Here is a 13483-nt window from a genome sequence, read left to right as displayed (position 1 = left end):
CCATGCTTGTTATACTCACGGTGGAACCTAAGGGATTAATCCTGTGCATTGTGTAAAAAGGCTGTTTGATCCTGTCTTCTCTGATCCTTCCCTTCTTCCATAGTCCCCAATCCATATAAAAGCACAGAGCCTTGGAAGTACTCTGCACATGCTCAGTTTGGTGTGTATTGCTAGATAGATTTTCTTTTCTTGGGAGGATGCATGTGATCAGCACAGGGCCAATCAGCACTGTCCAGACAGAGGGTAAGGGGTCCTGCAGCCTCATAGGACAGTCTTAGTAGAATAAAAACTATGCCTAAAAGCTTTAACCAGACACTGATAGATGTCAAACAACTGCTATATAATGCTGATGAGAAAAAGTATTTAGCAGTTTATATTTACTAAAATAATTGCATTCCCGTGCTCTGTGTACTGTGGGAGATCAGATAAAGTGAATGCAGGGTCCAGGGTTTAGTAACACTTTAATTTCTTATATCAGTTATTTTTTGGTCACTGGCTCCCAACATGTATGTAACCAGTGAAGTCAAAACTCCTTATTTGCATGCTTTTTTGGGTCAGTGACTCAGAAAGATATGAAGATAGAGACTGCCAAGGAGGTGGCATTTTCAGAATAGGGTCAGCAATGGCAGACCCCATTTTTCCAGAGGAGTCTTAGAACCCCCATATTTTGCTTGTGTGCATTCAGTGACATTTGGGGGTTGATTTGTGAAGCAGCTGTGAGGCTTTACCATGGCCATGCTGCTGCTTTAATATAATGAGTATTTATAAAATTCAAGTACATTTGACAACGCCTGTTGACGTTCGCATGTGCATGAAGGCGAATGCATGTCCACGATCCGACGGTGACGTCAGACGCTGGCTGATTGGGGGAACATATAAGGCATGAATGTTGGCGAACGCCTCATCATCTGTCTGGAACTGGAGGGTGCTGTTATGTCTCCATGCTTGGTGCCTTGGTGAGTAGTAGAGGATTTGGATATATATTGTTTTAGAACAAACATGTTTTGTGTGAACATCTCACAAATTCCATCCCTTTTGATCTTTTTTTAACCTTGGATGGGACATCTCTGATCATCTGGGAGTGCTTTAGTGACTATCTTGTTTTCATCATTTTTTTGTAACAACCTTTCCAATTTTGAATGAACATATTTGGGTTTCCTACTGGGTTCCCTATATTTGTGAGGATTATCTGACAACAGTTGAAGATATTTAAAGCCCCTTTGTGATACATATAGATAGGTGGTGTTTTCAATTATGAGATTGAGTTCAACTGAATTGGGCTCATCTGTGCATACATACTCTTATACACCTGCTCTGAGGAAAGGAACGTGACTCCCGAAACGCGTCAGCTGTCCAATTACAGGGACATGTTCATTTCCACATGTGGGGGATTCTCTATATGCGCTTTTTACTCTTCATGTCTGTGAGTATGTTTTTGGCATTTTGATAAACTTTTTAAAGGTGTCCACGGGTAATGCACTAGCTGTTCGCGCCTCCATTTCTCTTTCATGTTCTTATACACCTGTATATATATTTAAACCTTTTTTTAGCTACCCTGATCGGGTTTGCTCCACTTAGGATCTATTGTCACCTCAGGTGCTGGCTCTCTTCTTTATATCAACTCTAGGATTCCTACTAGTGTTCAACTGATCACGATATATGCATATGGTGAGTGTTTATGTATCATCTGCCCATATGTGTAGCATTCCGTCCATCATTGAGAATAATGAAGACTGTTTATGTAAGAATTTAGTATTTTTTTGTTTAAATTCTGCACTGACTGTTTTTGAAATTGCCCAGTCCCCTGTTCAAATCCAGGCCTGGGACAAAACCAGGGACGGACTTGGTCCAGGGACAGTGTCCTCAGTCCAGGAACTGTCCTCGGTAATTGGGGTCATCCGATCACCCTAATGTATATGCCTTATTTTGTTTCATCAACAGCATAACAATTTGTAGGAACCCATTGAACTTTACAAACTTTTAAGCAAGTTTATATCTATTTTTAACCTTATACAGTAATTTAAGATGCCATGTTAATGTATAGTCGATCTCACCATTTTTATGATATTCAGACAGTTTTGTCCCATGTCTTGGACTGAAAAAAGCTCATCAAGCACACTCTGTATCTGTGATTCAGCTGTTTCCCGCATGGTCGCTGCCTCTACTTCTGGATTAGGTGTGCACAATGTCTTTAGATTCTGGATGTGCGATTCCAACTTAACGTAAAAACACAAAATAGCATTTCATTGGCAATATAATCAACAAAATTAGACTTTGGCCAATCACACTAAGATAACCTAATTACAAAGGATTTTGGGCCAGTTACCTTTCAAATGCCACAGCTAAAGCATCAGATACTAAGACTGCATCCATGCTAAAATCCCTTACTAAAGAATGTATGGCGATTTTTTAAATTGCAGGGGCCTATCTAGGGTCCTAATAGACCAAGGGCACCTCTGGGTACACAGATGGAAGTGTTGAGGGGCTGGTAAGATACCATGATGGCCACTTTGGATCAAATCTAAAGCTGGATACACACTATCCAACTTTTGTGGTTAGATTTCCTTCAGATTTACCTTTTTTATGTAGTGCAAGGGCCTGCCAGATTGCATACAAATTAAAAGTGTTTAGGTTTGACCTCATATTATATGGTTTTGGTAAGTCTAAAGGAAAAAGTCTTCAGAAAATCTTATAGCGTGTATGGCCCATAAGATTAATAAAATCTTTTAACTGAACAAAAAGGAATGAGTCTAAAAAATATAAAAAAAATAAAATAATGGATGGATCAAAAAGTAGATACAATATACAATGTTCCAAAACTATATATTGCATAGAAATTAACATTTCTTTATAGGAACAAAGACCCCAGGCACTCAGTTTTGGACCAGGGGCAAATGCCCTGGGCACCAGGGACTAGCATTGCTACTGGCAGACTGGAAGACTTAAACCGAGAGAAAGGAATGGTGGAATGGTAAAGCATATCACATCACTGTTTAGAACTACTTAAGCTGGAAGCACTTTCTGCAAAAGTACTGAACACCTATGACTATCTTCAATGATACAAAGAAACAAGGTTTTTAATATGTTAACACAACATTGATAACATGGTTCGTATGAAGTTATGATTTTATAAGTGTATCTTAAAGCACTATACATTTTCTGTAAAGATTTAGAAATGTCCCCTTGTTTAATTCAAGTAAGAATTTATGTGACTTTTAATACAATTCTTTGCAAATAGACCCCTTATAAAGCATATTTTACCTGTTTCGAAGACTTCAAAAACGTTACATAGACATTTATAACCTCCAGTTTCTCCTCAATACTCTGATCCAGAGCTTTTACTTTCTCATCCAGAATCCGAGAGTTGCTGGCAAACGCTTCACTTCCAGTTGGCACCGCCTGTATAAGCTGGGAGGCAGACTCCATATATTGTGATGCTTCCTATTTTAAATCACACAGAATGCAATAAAAATGGACAGGCCATTATAAAGCACAACTTTAGGCAAATATTTAAAATATTTTTTAGGTTTCATATACTCTTCAAATACAAGCAGAAAAAAAAGTTACTGCAATTGTTTGGAAAATATATTTTATTATGGTTGAAATCAAGCTTGTAGTAAGTGTGTCTGCTCTATAGGATGATGGGAGGTAAAGGAAAATACCTTTGTGGTCTTTTGTTTACAAATTCTTGTGGCCCTATGCTTCCGAACTAAAAGAATGATAGAACTACATAAATAATCGCAAAAGTAATATTACATGTGTCTGATCTCTCAAGGTAGATATTGAATAATGTGAATAATAATAATAATACATTATCTACTGAGTTTTTGCTCAAAGTGCCAGTGCTGCAACAAACTTCTCATCAAGGTGTGCAAAATAATGCAAATAAAAATAATTTATTTATTTGCGGCTGATCCCGGAAGGTCATGGTTTCTGATGCTGGTGTAATCAATTTTAGTTACAACATTTTTTTATATAAAGAAACTTAAATTGAAATACTACACAATGAGGATTTGCTTCCGTATATAACCATATCACCCACTGGAGAAGAGGAGATACTGGGAGAGAGTGTGGACAGACCCATAAACCATTGCATTGCTGATTGGACGAAAGGATATGATATAGCCACCCATGGAGAGGAATTGCCCACACCCTAAATGCTTTTAGACCCTCTGGTCTGGGAATAAGAAGAGCTGCTAGCACACACAGTGTGGATTGAGGTGCGAAGATCATATTACTAAGGAATTTGATAACATTTGCACAACGGATATCACCGGACACACTGATTTTGTTCTGTAATGGACAATATAATATGAACATCAAGTCACTAAATTGGATTGTTTTTTTTTTTTTTCACTTTATCACTGTATTGATTATTGTTTAGAGTCAGTTCACAATGGGGCGACACGACTCCTTACTACTTCGGGGGCGACTTGTGCATTACCATGCAACACGACTTCGGAGCGACTTGCAAGGACTTCACATAATGGAAGTCTATGCAAGTCGCTCCGAGGTCGCCCCGAAGTAGTACAGGACACTTTTTCTAAGTCGGAGCGACTTGTGTCGCTCCTATTAGAACGGGTCCTGTAGCGGTCAATGGACCGCGAGGGAGCGCGACTTGTCAGGCTGACAAGTCGCCTGACAAGTCGCGCTAGTGTGAACCGGCTCTTAATCAATTTTTGCTTATTTGCACATTTTTTCTCAATGTTGCATTATTTGCAGCACTAGTGTTTTTTGGCTACAGTACCCAGTAGGGGTATTATATAATGTTGGATTGTGATAAGACATTTGAATATAATTTTTATTTGTGTTATTTTGCACATCTTGATGAGAAGTTTGTTGCAGCGCTGGCACTTTGAGTACAAACTCAGTAGATAATTTATTATTATTATTCTTATTATTATTCAAGCTTAGTGAGAATGTCAAAAATGTCTGATCAGAAGGCCCGTATGATTGGGAATTCCCACCAGATATGTAGGAGGCTACCTACTTGGGTGCAAACATGAAAGCAGTGAGGGGAGTAGTGTGGTGGGAATTTGGGGATCCTGGTGGGGACCAGATACCACCTGATGACAACTTTTTAGTTTGTTTCCAGAGCCATAATGTTCTGGGAGGAGGATTTAATGGCATTCCAAATGTGGGTCCAATCTATGGGGTCTAAGGCTATTCCAAGGTCCCTTTCCCACCTAGCAACGTACGGAGGTATAATAGTGCTGATAAGTTCTAGCAATTGGCAGTATAGGTTGGCAATGAGGTTTGACTATTTGGGTCTTTGTTACAAAGATGTTAGAAGAAGGACAGCTGGAATATGGAAGGGTCAGATGGAGTTAGAGGTGTCTAGTGTAAGAAAATGTTTTATAAGGAGGTAGTGAAAGAGTTGAGAGGAAGGGATGTCATAAGATTCATGAAAAAATTAAGGTAGAAGTGAAAAATTTGTGTGCCTGGAAAAGGCCAGCCGAGGCCCATGCTGAGAAAGAGGCGGGTGATGTCGAGGGTTGCGGAGGAAAGAGAGAAGAGGCTTGTGTGGGGATTGTAAACAAAATCGAGTTTTTAGTTCGTCCAAGATTGGCAAGGGAATGAGGTGTGATCGGGTTGGTGAGGGAACAGTGATGCGGTGGGTCAAGCCATAAAATATTAGCTACCGATGAAGCTTTCAGCGTTTAAAAACTCAACAAGCCAAATCCCATTCATTTCAATGGCACCTGTTCACATATGAGTGCTCGGTCTTCTGAAGCAAAATGCTTGTCGCTCAAAAAAGTACATGAGCTTCTTTTTGGCAGATAACAAGCTTTTTGGTCCATAGACTTCAATAGAAATGCCTGACTTGAGCATTTTAATAGCTTTATTATTTATTATGTCGTTCCTAAGCTCACCACTCCTAGTTTCCTCTCCCTCTCCTCCCCCAAGTGGCTAAAAAAAAAAAAAGAAGCCCAAAGCTGTAAACCGCTTGTAAAAAAGCTTATAAAACGCTTGCAAAAAGCTTGAAAAACATTTTTTAAAAATGCCTGAAAAACTACAGTAAATCACTATGCTCAGGGGTGAATGGAGCCTAAAGCTCAATTGTTGTGTAGCTCTGAAAAATGAAAAGTAAATCCTTGGTATGTTTTGAGCAGGCAGAGTGGCCCTTTGTACATACAGTATATAATAAGATTTACTTAGAAACAAAGGCTTTTTGGTATACTTTATATCTAAAAAACATTGAAAATTTTATACATTCCCTTTAACGCATTAGTAAATGATAGCATGTGCGGCATACTGTAAGATCAGACAGTGGGAAATAAAGATGTAATTAGCAAGTGAAGAATCACCTTGGTTTGTCTAGCCAGTTCACCAAGTTTGTTCTGTACTTCCTCACATTCATTGATGCTCCAGCCAGGATCACTGTGTCTTTCCAGATCAGAATCTATATTCTGGATCCATATTGATGTCTGGAATGTAAGAAGGTATATTTTTTTGGACATAAACATAAACACAATGTATCCATTTATTCTTCTGTTATGGCTAATCAAGGAGCAACAGTATGTTACATCAATAAAATGGTAAATCTATCAAAGAAACAGAGTAACTGTTCCAAAGTCAGATAGACCATACAAATAGTCTTTAATGCCCAATTCCAAACATTTCTCATTTATATTTGTTTATTTATTTTTGTGTGGAAGAGTAGGGCCTCATTCACATGGGGTGATTACATCTATGCACCATGCAGGGCCGTTTTTTACTGACATGGAGATGAACAGATGTTGCGTGCATCCCTGTATTGGCCATCCCATAGCTTATCTTTTGGGGTGCAGCAGTTGCATGGACACAGCTGTTGCTCCCAATGTGGCATCTGTGCAGGTGGGGGTGCGCGTCCCCAAATGCACCCAGGGTGAGTTTGAGGACATGTACCCAGATGGATGTCATATTTGGACACAGCAGCTGTGTCTATACAGTCACCGAGTCTCAGAAGACATGAATGGAACTTCCCCATGTGATTGTGGGCTCACACTTTCTGTCAGGCTTTTATTTTTGTCTGTGACCCCTACTGGGAGGGATTCCACCTCACCTACTATACCTTCTGATGTCTGTACAATATATAGAAGGTGTGATTGTCACCAGGGAAGGAAAGCACACACATCAATAAAGATATTAAGGAGGAACTTTAACCATAACAGTTTGGTAACAATTAATGTTCTTTAACAAAAAAAAAATACATTCCACATTAACCTCCCTTGCGGTCTGATCATGTTAGGATTTCTGTACTGAAAGCAGTACATTGTTTTGCATGGAAATCTGTTGTTTTATATTTTAAAACTCATCTTCCCCTGCGATCCCCCGCCGTTCTCCCCTTCTGTCCTCCAGCCATCCTCCGGCCGTCCTCACACTTCAAAAACAAATTTTGATAATATCATTAACCTCCCTAGCAGTATTCCCGAGTGTGGCTCAGGGTTAATTTTGCACCTGGTGACTTTTCCAGTGCCCTGCTGTGCTTTTCCAGTTCTTTGTGCCCGGAAAAGTGAGAACGACCATGGCATCCAAAAAGCATTCATTTTGCGCAAAAGCGGTAGCGATTCGTGGGAAAATTCGTCATCAGGTATGGAAAGTGATGACAGCGACGATTCTGATGTCTCTTTCTGGCACATAGCTCCGTTGGAAATTCTGAAGAATCATTTGATATACTTCCCAAATTCCACAAGCTATGTGCCAGAAAGAGACATCAGAATCGTAGCTGTCGTCCCTTTCCGTACCTAATGACGAATTTTCCCACGTATCGATATCGCTCAGTTCTTCAAGTACCTCCTTTTCGCTTTTGCTGTTTTCCAGTTTGTCTAAAAGCGCTTTTGCGACAAAAAAAAAAAAGCTTTTTGGACGCCATGGTCGTTCTTTATTTTCCAGGCACAAAGCACTGGAAAAGCACAGCAGGGCACTGGAAAAGTCGCCAGGTGCAATGGCATGATACAGTGTAATCCGTTAGGATCACAACATTGTATCATGTCATTTGTGTATTTAACCTTTTGAATTTGCCGCCGGTTCCACCCCCCTGCATCACAACGCTCGCAGGGAAGGGAACCGGTAGGCAAGTGCCGGCATTGGCCGTGCACAGAGCGGGGAGAGAATGTGAGAACGCCGGGAGGACGGCGGGGGATCGCAGGAAAGGTGAGTAACATTCTGGGGTAATCCTGATTGTGGCTTGGGGTTACCGCTTTTGGTACTGAAAATTAACCCTGAGCCACACTTGGGAATACCGCCAGGGAGGTTAACAAAGTTAACAAAATGTTATCAAAATTTGTTTTTGCTGTAAGTTGCCTTCAGCATTGCTCCTGTTTCTTCTTGCTGAAGACTGCCATTTTGTTGAAGCCCAAAGCAGTCACTTTCTTATTGAAAACTCTCTCCCCCTCCTTGGTCTCAAAATTATATGTCACTTTTTGCAATTAAAATGTGTGCATTTCCAGCCCCGATTGTATGTCCTGGCTCAGCTAGAGAGGAAGGCTGATAGAAGCTTTACAGTGCTAATGTAAATACAGGCTGCTGCTGCTGCTGCCTAGGGAGAAATGAGAGAATATCAGGGAGATAAGATAAAACACTATCCTTGTAATCTTAACTCCTTTGTGCCTTCCTGGCAGCAGAGCTTGTTGCATCATATCTCTTGCTTTTCTTTTCTCCCTCCCTGATCTGTGTTCCCTCAGCACAGTCTGTGCCATTTCTGATGCTCCCCCCACAGCAATAAATCTTTAGGCTGCTTTTATTCAGAGACCCTGTCACGTCCAAGTTAAAAACTGTGCACCAGACAGCCAGGCAATTGACCCTGGCACTCCACATAGAGTTTAGCTAAAATTAGTTTTGGCACCTGGCTAGTTCTGTGCAATAAATGGATCTACTATAATGGGAAGCAGGCTTGCTGGAAAGACACAATATACATGTGTGTTTAATGGTACAAAACACAGTCCAGGTGTGAGTTCACTAGAAATCATGTAATGTTAGGTCAGCTATGAATAAGCGCAAAAAAGTTTGAAACGCCTTAGCTGTTATATGCTGTTTTCCTCTACTATATTTTTGGTGATGTGATTTTTTCTGAAGATACTGCAATAAAGGTGATTTTTAGATGTGCGGCTGACCAAAATTGTTTCCCTTTTTCCTGTGAAGACTGCTACGGGCTGGGTTGGCACCTATTAGTGTGTTAGCAGTGCTTGATCAGTGGACCAACCTGGAGCGATTGCTTATATAATGTTAGGATCAAGCCACTTTTTTTTAATATGAGCTGCATTAATTACCTGAGCAGGGAATAATACAATTTAGAAATTTTATTCACTGATGCATAACTGATGAGTGATGTTACATTGTGTGGGATAGCTATTTTTTTGTCTGAAGCATGAAGAACCAGAATGCTTTCCAAGGCTTATATCATTTTCTACTGAAGACCTCAAAATATGGAGCATTCCAAATTTTTTATTTTTTTATTTTACATCTTCAAGCACAAAGAAACTGGCAAAAAAACTGTGTTTTATGGAGTTCACTTTTCCACAGACCCCAATATTAGATGACCCCGGGCCTAAATATTATGTATTTTACCTTTATAAGCTGATCCTGTAATGACGCCATTATCTCCTGTTGCTTGTGTGAATTTTCCATAGATGTTGGGCTCTGGCAGGTTAGCTGATCTACTCTTTTCTGAAGGTATCCAATCATTTCCTGAATTCCATTCATCCCTGTGCTAAATATGAACCAACAGCTGTTAGCGCCTTCATTGCTTTGGGAAATAGCCAAGATGATAAACAGGAGATTGGAATAACATGTCTGCTTTACTCCGAAGAGGCAACTCCAGGAACTACAGTCACAAAGATCAGATAACATGCTGAATCCTTAAAGATAATTTACCTATTGACGTTTTTATTGCTGGAGAAAAGAAAATGAGCATTAAAGGAGAATTGTTGCCTTTGAACTACCAATCAAATCTCACTAGCAATCATTCCTCCATTGGTTTCCTCCAGTTTTAATAGACCAGTCCTCTTGTGTTTAAGATTTTTTTAAGATTTATAATATTAAATAAAATTTTAGTTCACATGTCAAACATATTGGTAATTCTGCATTAATATTTTATAGTGGTAACAATTATTTTATTATGTACAAAAAAAAGTCAAATGGAGAATGAAAATAGATCTGAAATATTACAGACCTAAATTAAGGTCTTTGGCTTAAAGCTGAACTCTGGGTACGAATACTTGAATTCAAATATAATCCTTAAAAATCATAAGGGATATAAATCTACTTTGTGTGCACAAAATGTCTTTGCAAATCCTGATATTGTCTTGTAAAAAAGCAGTGACATAGCCTGTGCAAAAAGCATAGCTGTGGGAGGGGCCCAGTAGGCCCAACATTTACAGGTGACCTGCAGACAGCTATAGGAGGGGCAGAGACAAGACCAATCACCTGCACAAGAAGAGAGAGCAGCAGTGACTGGTCTTTATAACAGGAATTACACAAAATACACCACAATTCAAGTAAGCATACACATAGCTGTTGTATTCAGACAATAATTGCTTATCCCATAGTTCAAGATGTAAAAAATAAGTATTAACAACAGAAACTGCTATTCTAGCAATACCAAGCAACAATAAGCATGTGTATTTATATTAAAAAATAAATAATCTTTACCTTCAACCTCAGATCATAACATTGCTTAGATTATGGATAGTAAAGTATTTTTCAATAATTTTTTAATTATTTTAAGCAAAAAAGCTTAAAATAATTATAAAGGCAAATGTTTTATTAATTTTAGAAAGTGTTAAAACCTCTGTCCATTTTTTACATCCATCTGTGTCTCATTAAATACATTTTCCTTCACTTCCTGTAATGTGGACTAAAGACTAAATAAGACAATCTCTTTGCATCATGAGGGATAAGCCCTCATAGACAGCTATTTAGTGTCCTCAATGAAAAAATCCATTTCTTTTCTGGTGGCAATCCAAAATTTTGAATTTTCCCTAACGTGCATTCTCAGTTTTGTTGGTAAACCTAACTGTGGTTCTAACCCCTCACTTGTCTATCCAAATCTTTAAAAAAGTTCTGCTTTTAGTTATATTTTAAGGTGTAACTTTAGTGGAAAAAAACTTGCTAACAAGAAGCCTTTTTATAGCAGAAGGGACATATTTATCAAGCAGTGAACCTGGCATTTATCAAAAATTACTGCAGGTGAATCTTTCGGGTGCTTGCGGTTTAAATGACAGTGGTTGATTCATCACCAGTGAATGTTTGATGAAAGCCATACTCGCTGCTTTATACTGTGTATCTTCTGCAATGTGTCTCTCTCTGCAATGTGACTGTGTCTCCTCTGCAAAGCTCTTTTTCCACCTGCCTGTAATCAATTTAGTATTTCACATTGAGCTGCACAGGCATTACTGGATTATTTAATAGCCCTGTGCATGTGCTGCGTTTACATCGTCCAAGGCCAGCCAATCAGAATGGCAGAAGATCTTGAAAGAAGACCAGGGGAAGATGTGAGTGGCAGTGAGGGTACTTGCAAGCCCCCACAAGCCTATGTAGCTAAAGGCACTGTGGAGAAATACATCCTCAAAGGTCATAAGAGAGAATATAAAATCAAAGCTGCTCCTCCCTTTTTTCCCTGGAAGCATGAACTTACCAAATAAATAAGTGCTGCGCTCAAAGAATCAAATGAAAAATAATGTGAAAATAAAAATTAAATCTATCGTGCACAAAGAAAGTCATAAAGACAATAGGTCCTCTCAAACATGAGTCCAAAAGAATATATAAAAGGCCACTATTCAATAAAATGTGAAACTATTGGCTCGCAAATTATGCCTTCCTTAGCAGAAAAGAAATGCAATCCTTTTCACACCAAACCACAGTGTTTCTTCACCACTTGCCTATTAAAACATGTTTTCAAGCGCGACTTGACCCCTCAATGCAAGAAAATTCAATTAGTGTTCAATGTAAGGGAGTCTCCCCGATAAGGTGTAATGCTCGTCACATTTAGGTCTACTGGTCACTCGTCCGGTTCTCCAAAATATTTATAAAAAGAAGGTACTGTATAGCTTAAATCCAAGTAAGTTTTTTTAAAATGTCCCGAAATACTCACAAAGATAGAGTTACAGTATACAATGTCTATAGTAAGTAAAGCCAGTCCCGGGAATCGTACAGGACACTCCAGACTCCGATTGTGTGATGAATGTCACAAACTTACCAGCCTACCGGCTTTCTGAAGCAAACAAACAAGAGGAGCTGTAGCCATTTTTTCTTAGAAACTCACTTACACCCAAACAAAGATTTCAGAGTCTCTTTTGCCATTTGCCACCCTCCCCCAGACTGTATATACTTGCCTTCTTCTGTAGCCCTATTGTCTACCAGAATGAAGTGAAATAGCTGACATTTCCAGGTACGTGGAAGCACGTGACTTTCTTCCTTCCATAATGCCTGAGCAGCCAATCACCAGGCTCAAGGCTTGTGACACATGGCAGGTGTCCTTTGCCAAGTGAAAGCCTCAACCAGACCAACCAACATCTTACTGAGAGTTTTTCTCCCTTTATTTTAATGGGTGGAAGGGGTGAAAAAAAAAAAGAAAGCCAAATGTAAGCAGCATAGGGGTTAGACCAATACCTTTTCACTTTGACAAGCATGCAAAGTACATTTTCTCTTAAATGTTCTGTTCATATGTTTCTGTTTGAAGCACACACAGTTTCTGCATGTGCTTTAGTTGAACTAATATGCATAACGCAGAACTATTTTACAATTAATCTTTCCCTCAATATCTACCCTATGAGGCAGTGCCCCTAATAATTATGAAAGGTAAAAAATAATGTAGTCTTTGTCTATGTGTGGTGAATAATAAACATGGTCTCTAATCCTATGGCCAAATTCCCTAATCGTTTTGCCAACATAAAACGCATGGCACTTGCACACCATCAAATAAAGGACTCCCTGGGTTCTTCAATCAGCATAGTGTTGTGATCTATGCCATTGGCCATTAGGTAGAAGTATATCTATACCCTCGGTTATCCAGGGGCAATGGTGACACTGCCCACACCGATATGTGCCCCTGGGCCCAGAGGTTGAGTAGGGTTGGCCATCTGAAGACCAATTCTTGAGTTGGCCGTACATATTTTGATAATATGTGATCTTCAGATGATAAATGCCAATGTGGTGACACAAGTGACCATAAAGATTGCTCATGTGCAGAGTATAGTGTAATGCATTTCACTGTATTTGGCTGGCTTTTTGATGTATTTGCATATAAAAAAATCAGACCTAGATCAAGCTTTGGCTTTGTTATAGGCTTTCCTTAATGATGATTTGGAATATCCTTGAGTGAGCAAACTGTGTTGTAATACCTAGATTGACTGATAAAATCTTCTACTGAAGAGCAATTCCTACGTATACGAGATATTGCTCGTATGGTATGCTCTTAATTAGAGGGGCAGGATGAGAACTAGATGCATGTAGTATGGTGTTGCCAGCACTTGGTTTACAGTTTATCTCTTTTTAGATCAAT

General features: G+C 39.2%; 1 protein-coding gene across 2 annotated transcripts in view; it reads right to left on the bottom strand.

The window, feature by feature from the left end:
- The window catches only part of CCDC141 (coiled-coil domain containing 141), a 235591-nt gene that overhangs the window by 61031 nt on the left and 161077 nt on the right, over positions 1–13483 (bottom strand). For both annotated transcript variants that reach the window (XM_082261213.1, XM_082261214.1), the window contains exons 9-12: positions 9550–9691; positions 6309–6428; positions 3262–3441; positions 2055–2216 (exon numbers count right to left, since the gene is read on the bottom strand). In XM_082261213.1, coding sequence (XP_082117339.1) covers positions 2055–2216; positions 3262–3441; positions 6309–6428; positions 9550–9691 — 604 coding nt within the window. The remainder of the gene's footprint in view (positions 1–2054; positions 2217–3261; positions 3442–6308; positions 6429–9549; positions 9692–13483) is intronic.

Source organism: Pelophylax lessonae (genome assembly GCF_965119305.1).
Source record: "Pelophylax lessonae genome assembly, chromosome: 6".
NCBI classification, from domain to species: domain Eukaryota; kingdom Metazoa; phylum Chordata; class Amphibia; order Anura; family Ranidae; genus Pelophylax; species Pelophylax lessonae.
The sequence above is the reverse complement of the archived record's forward strand: the minus strand, read 5'-3'. Positions and strand labels throughout refer to the sequence as shown.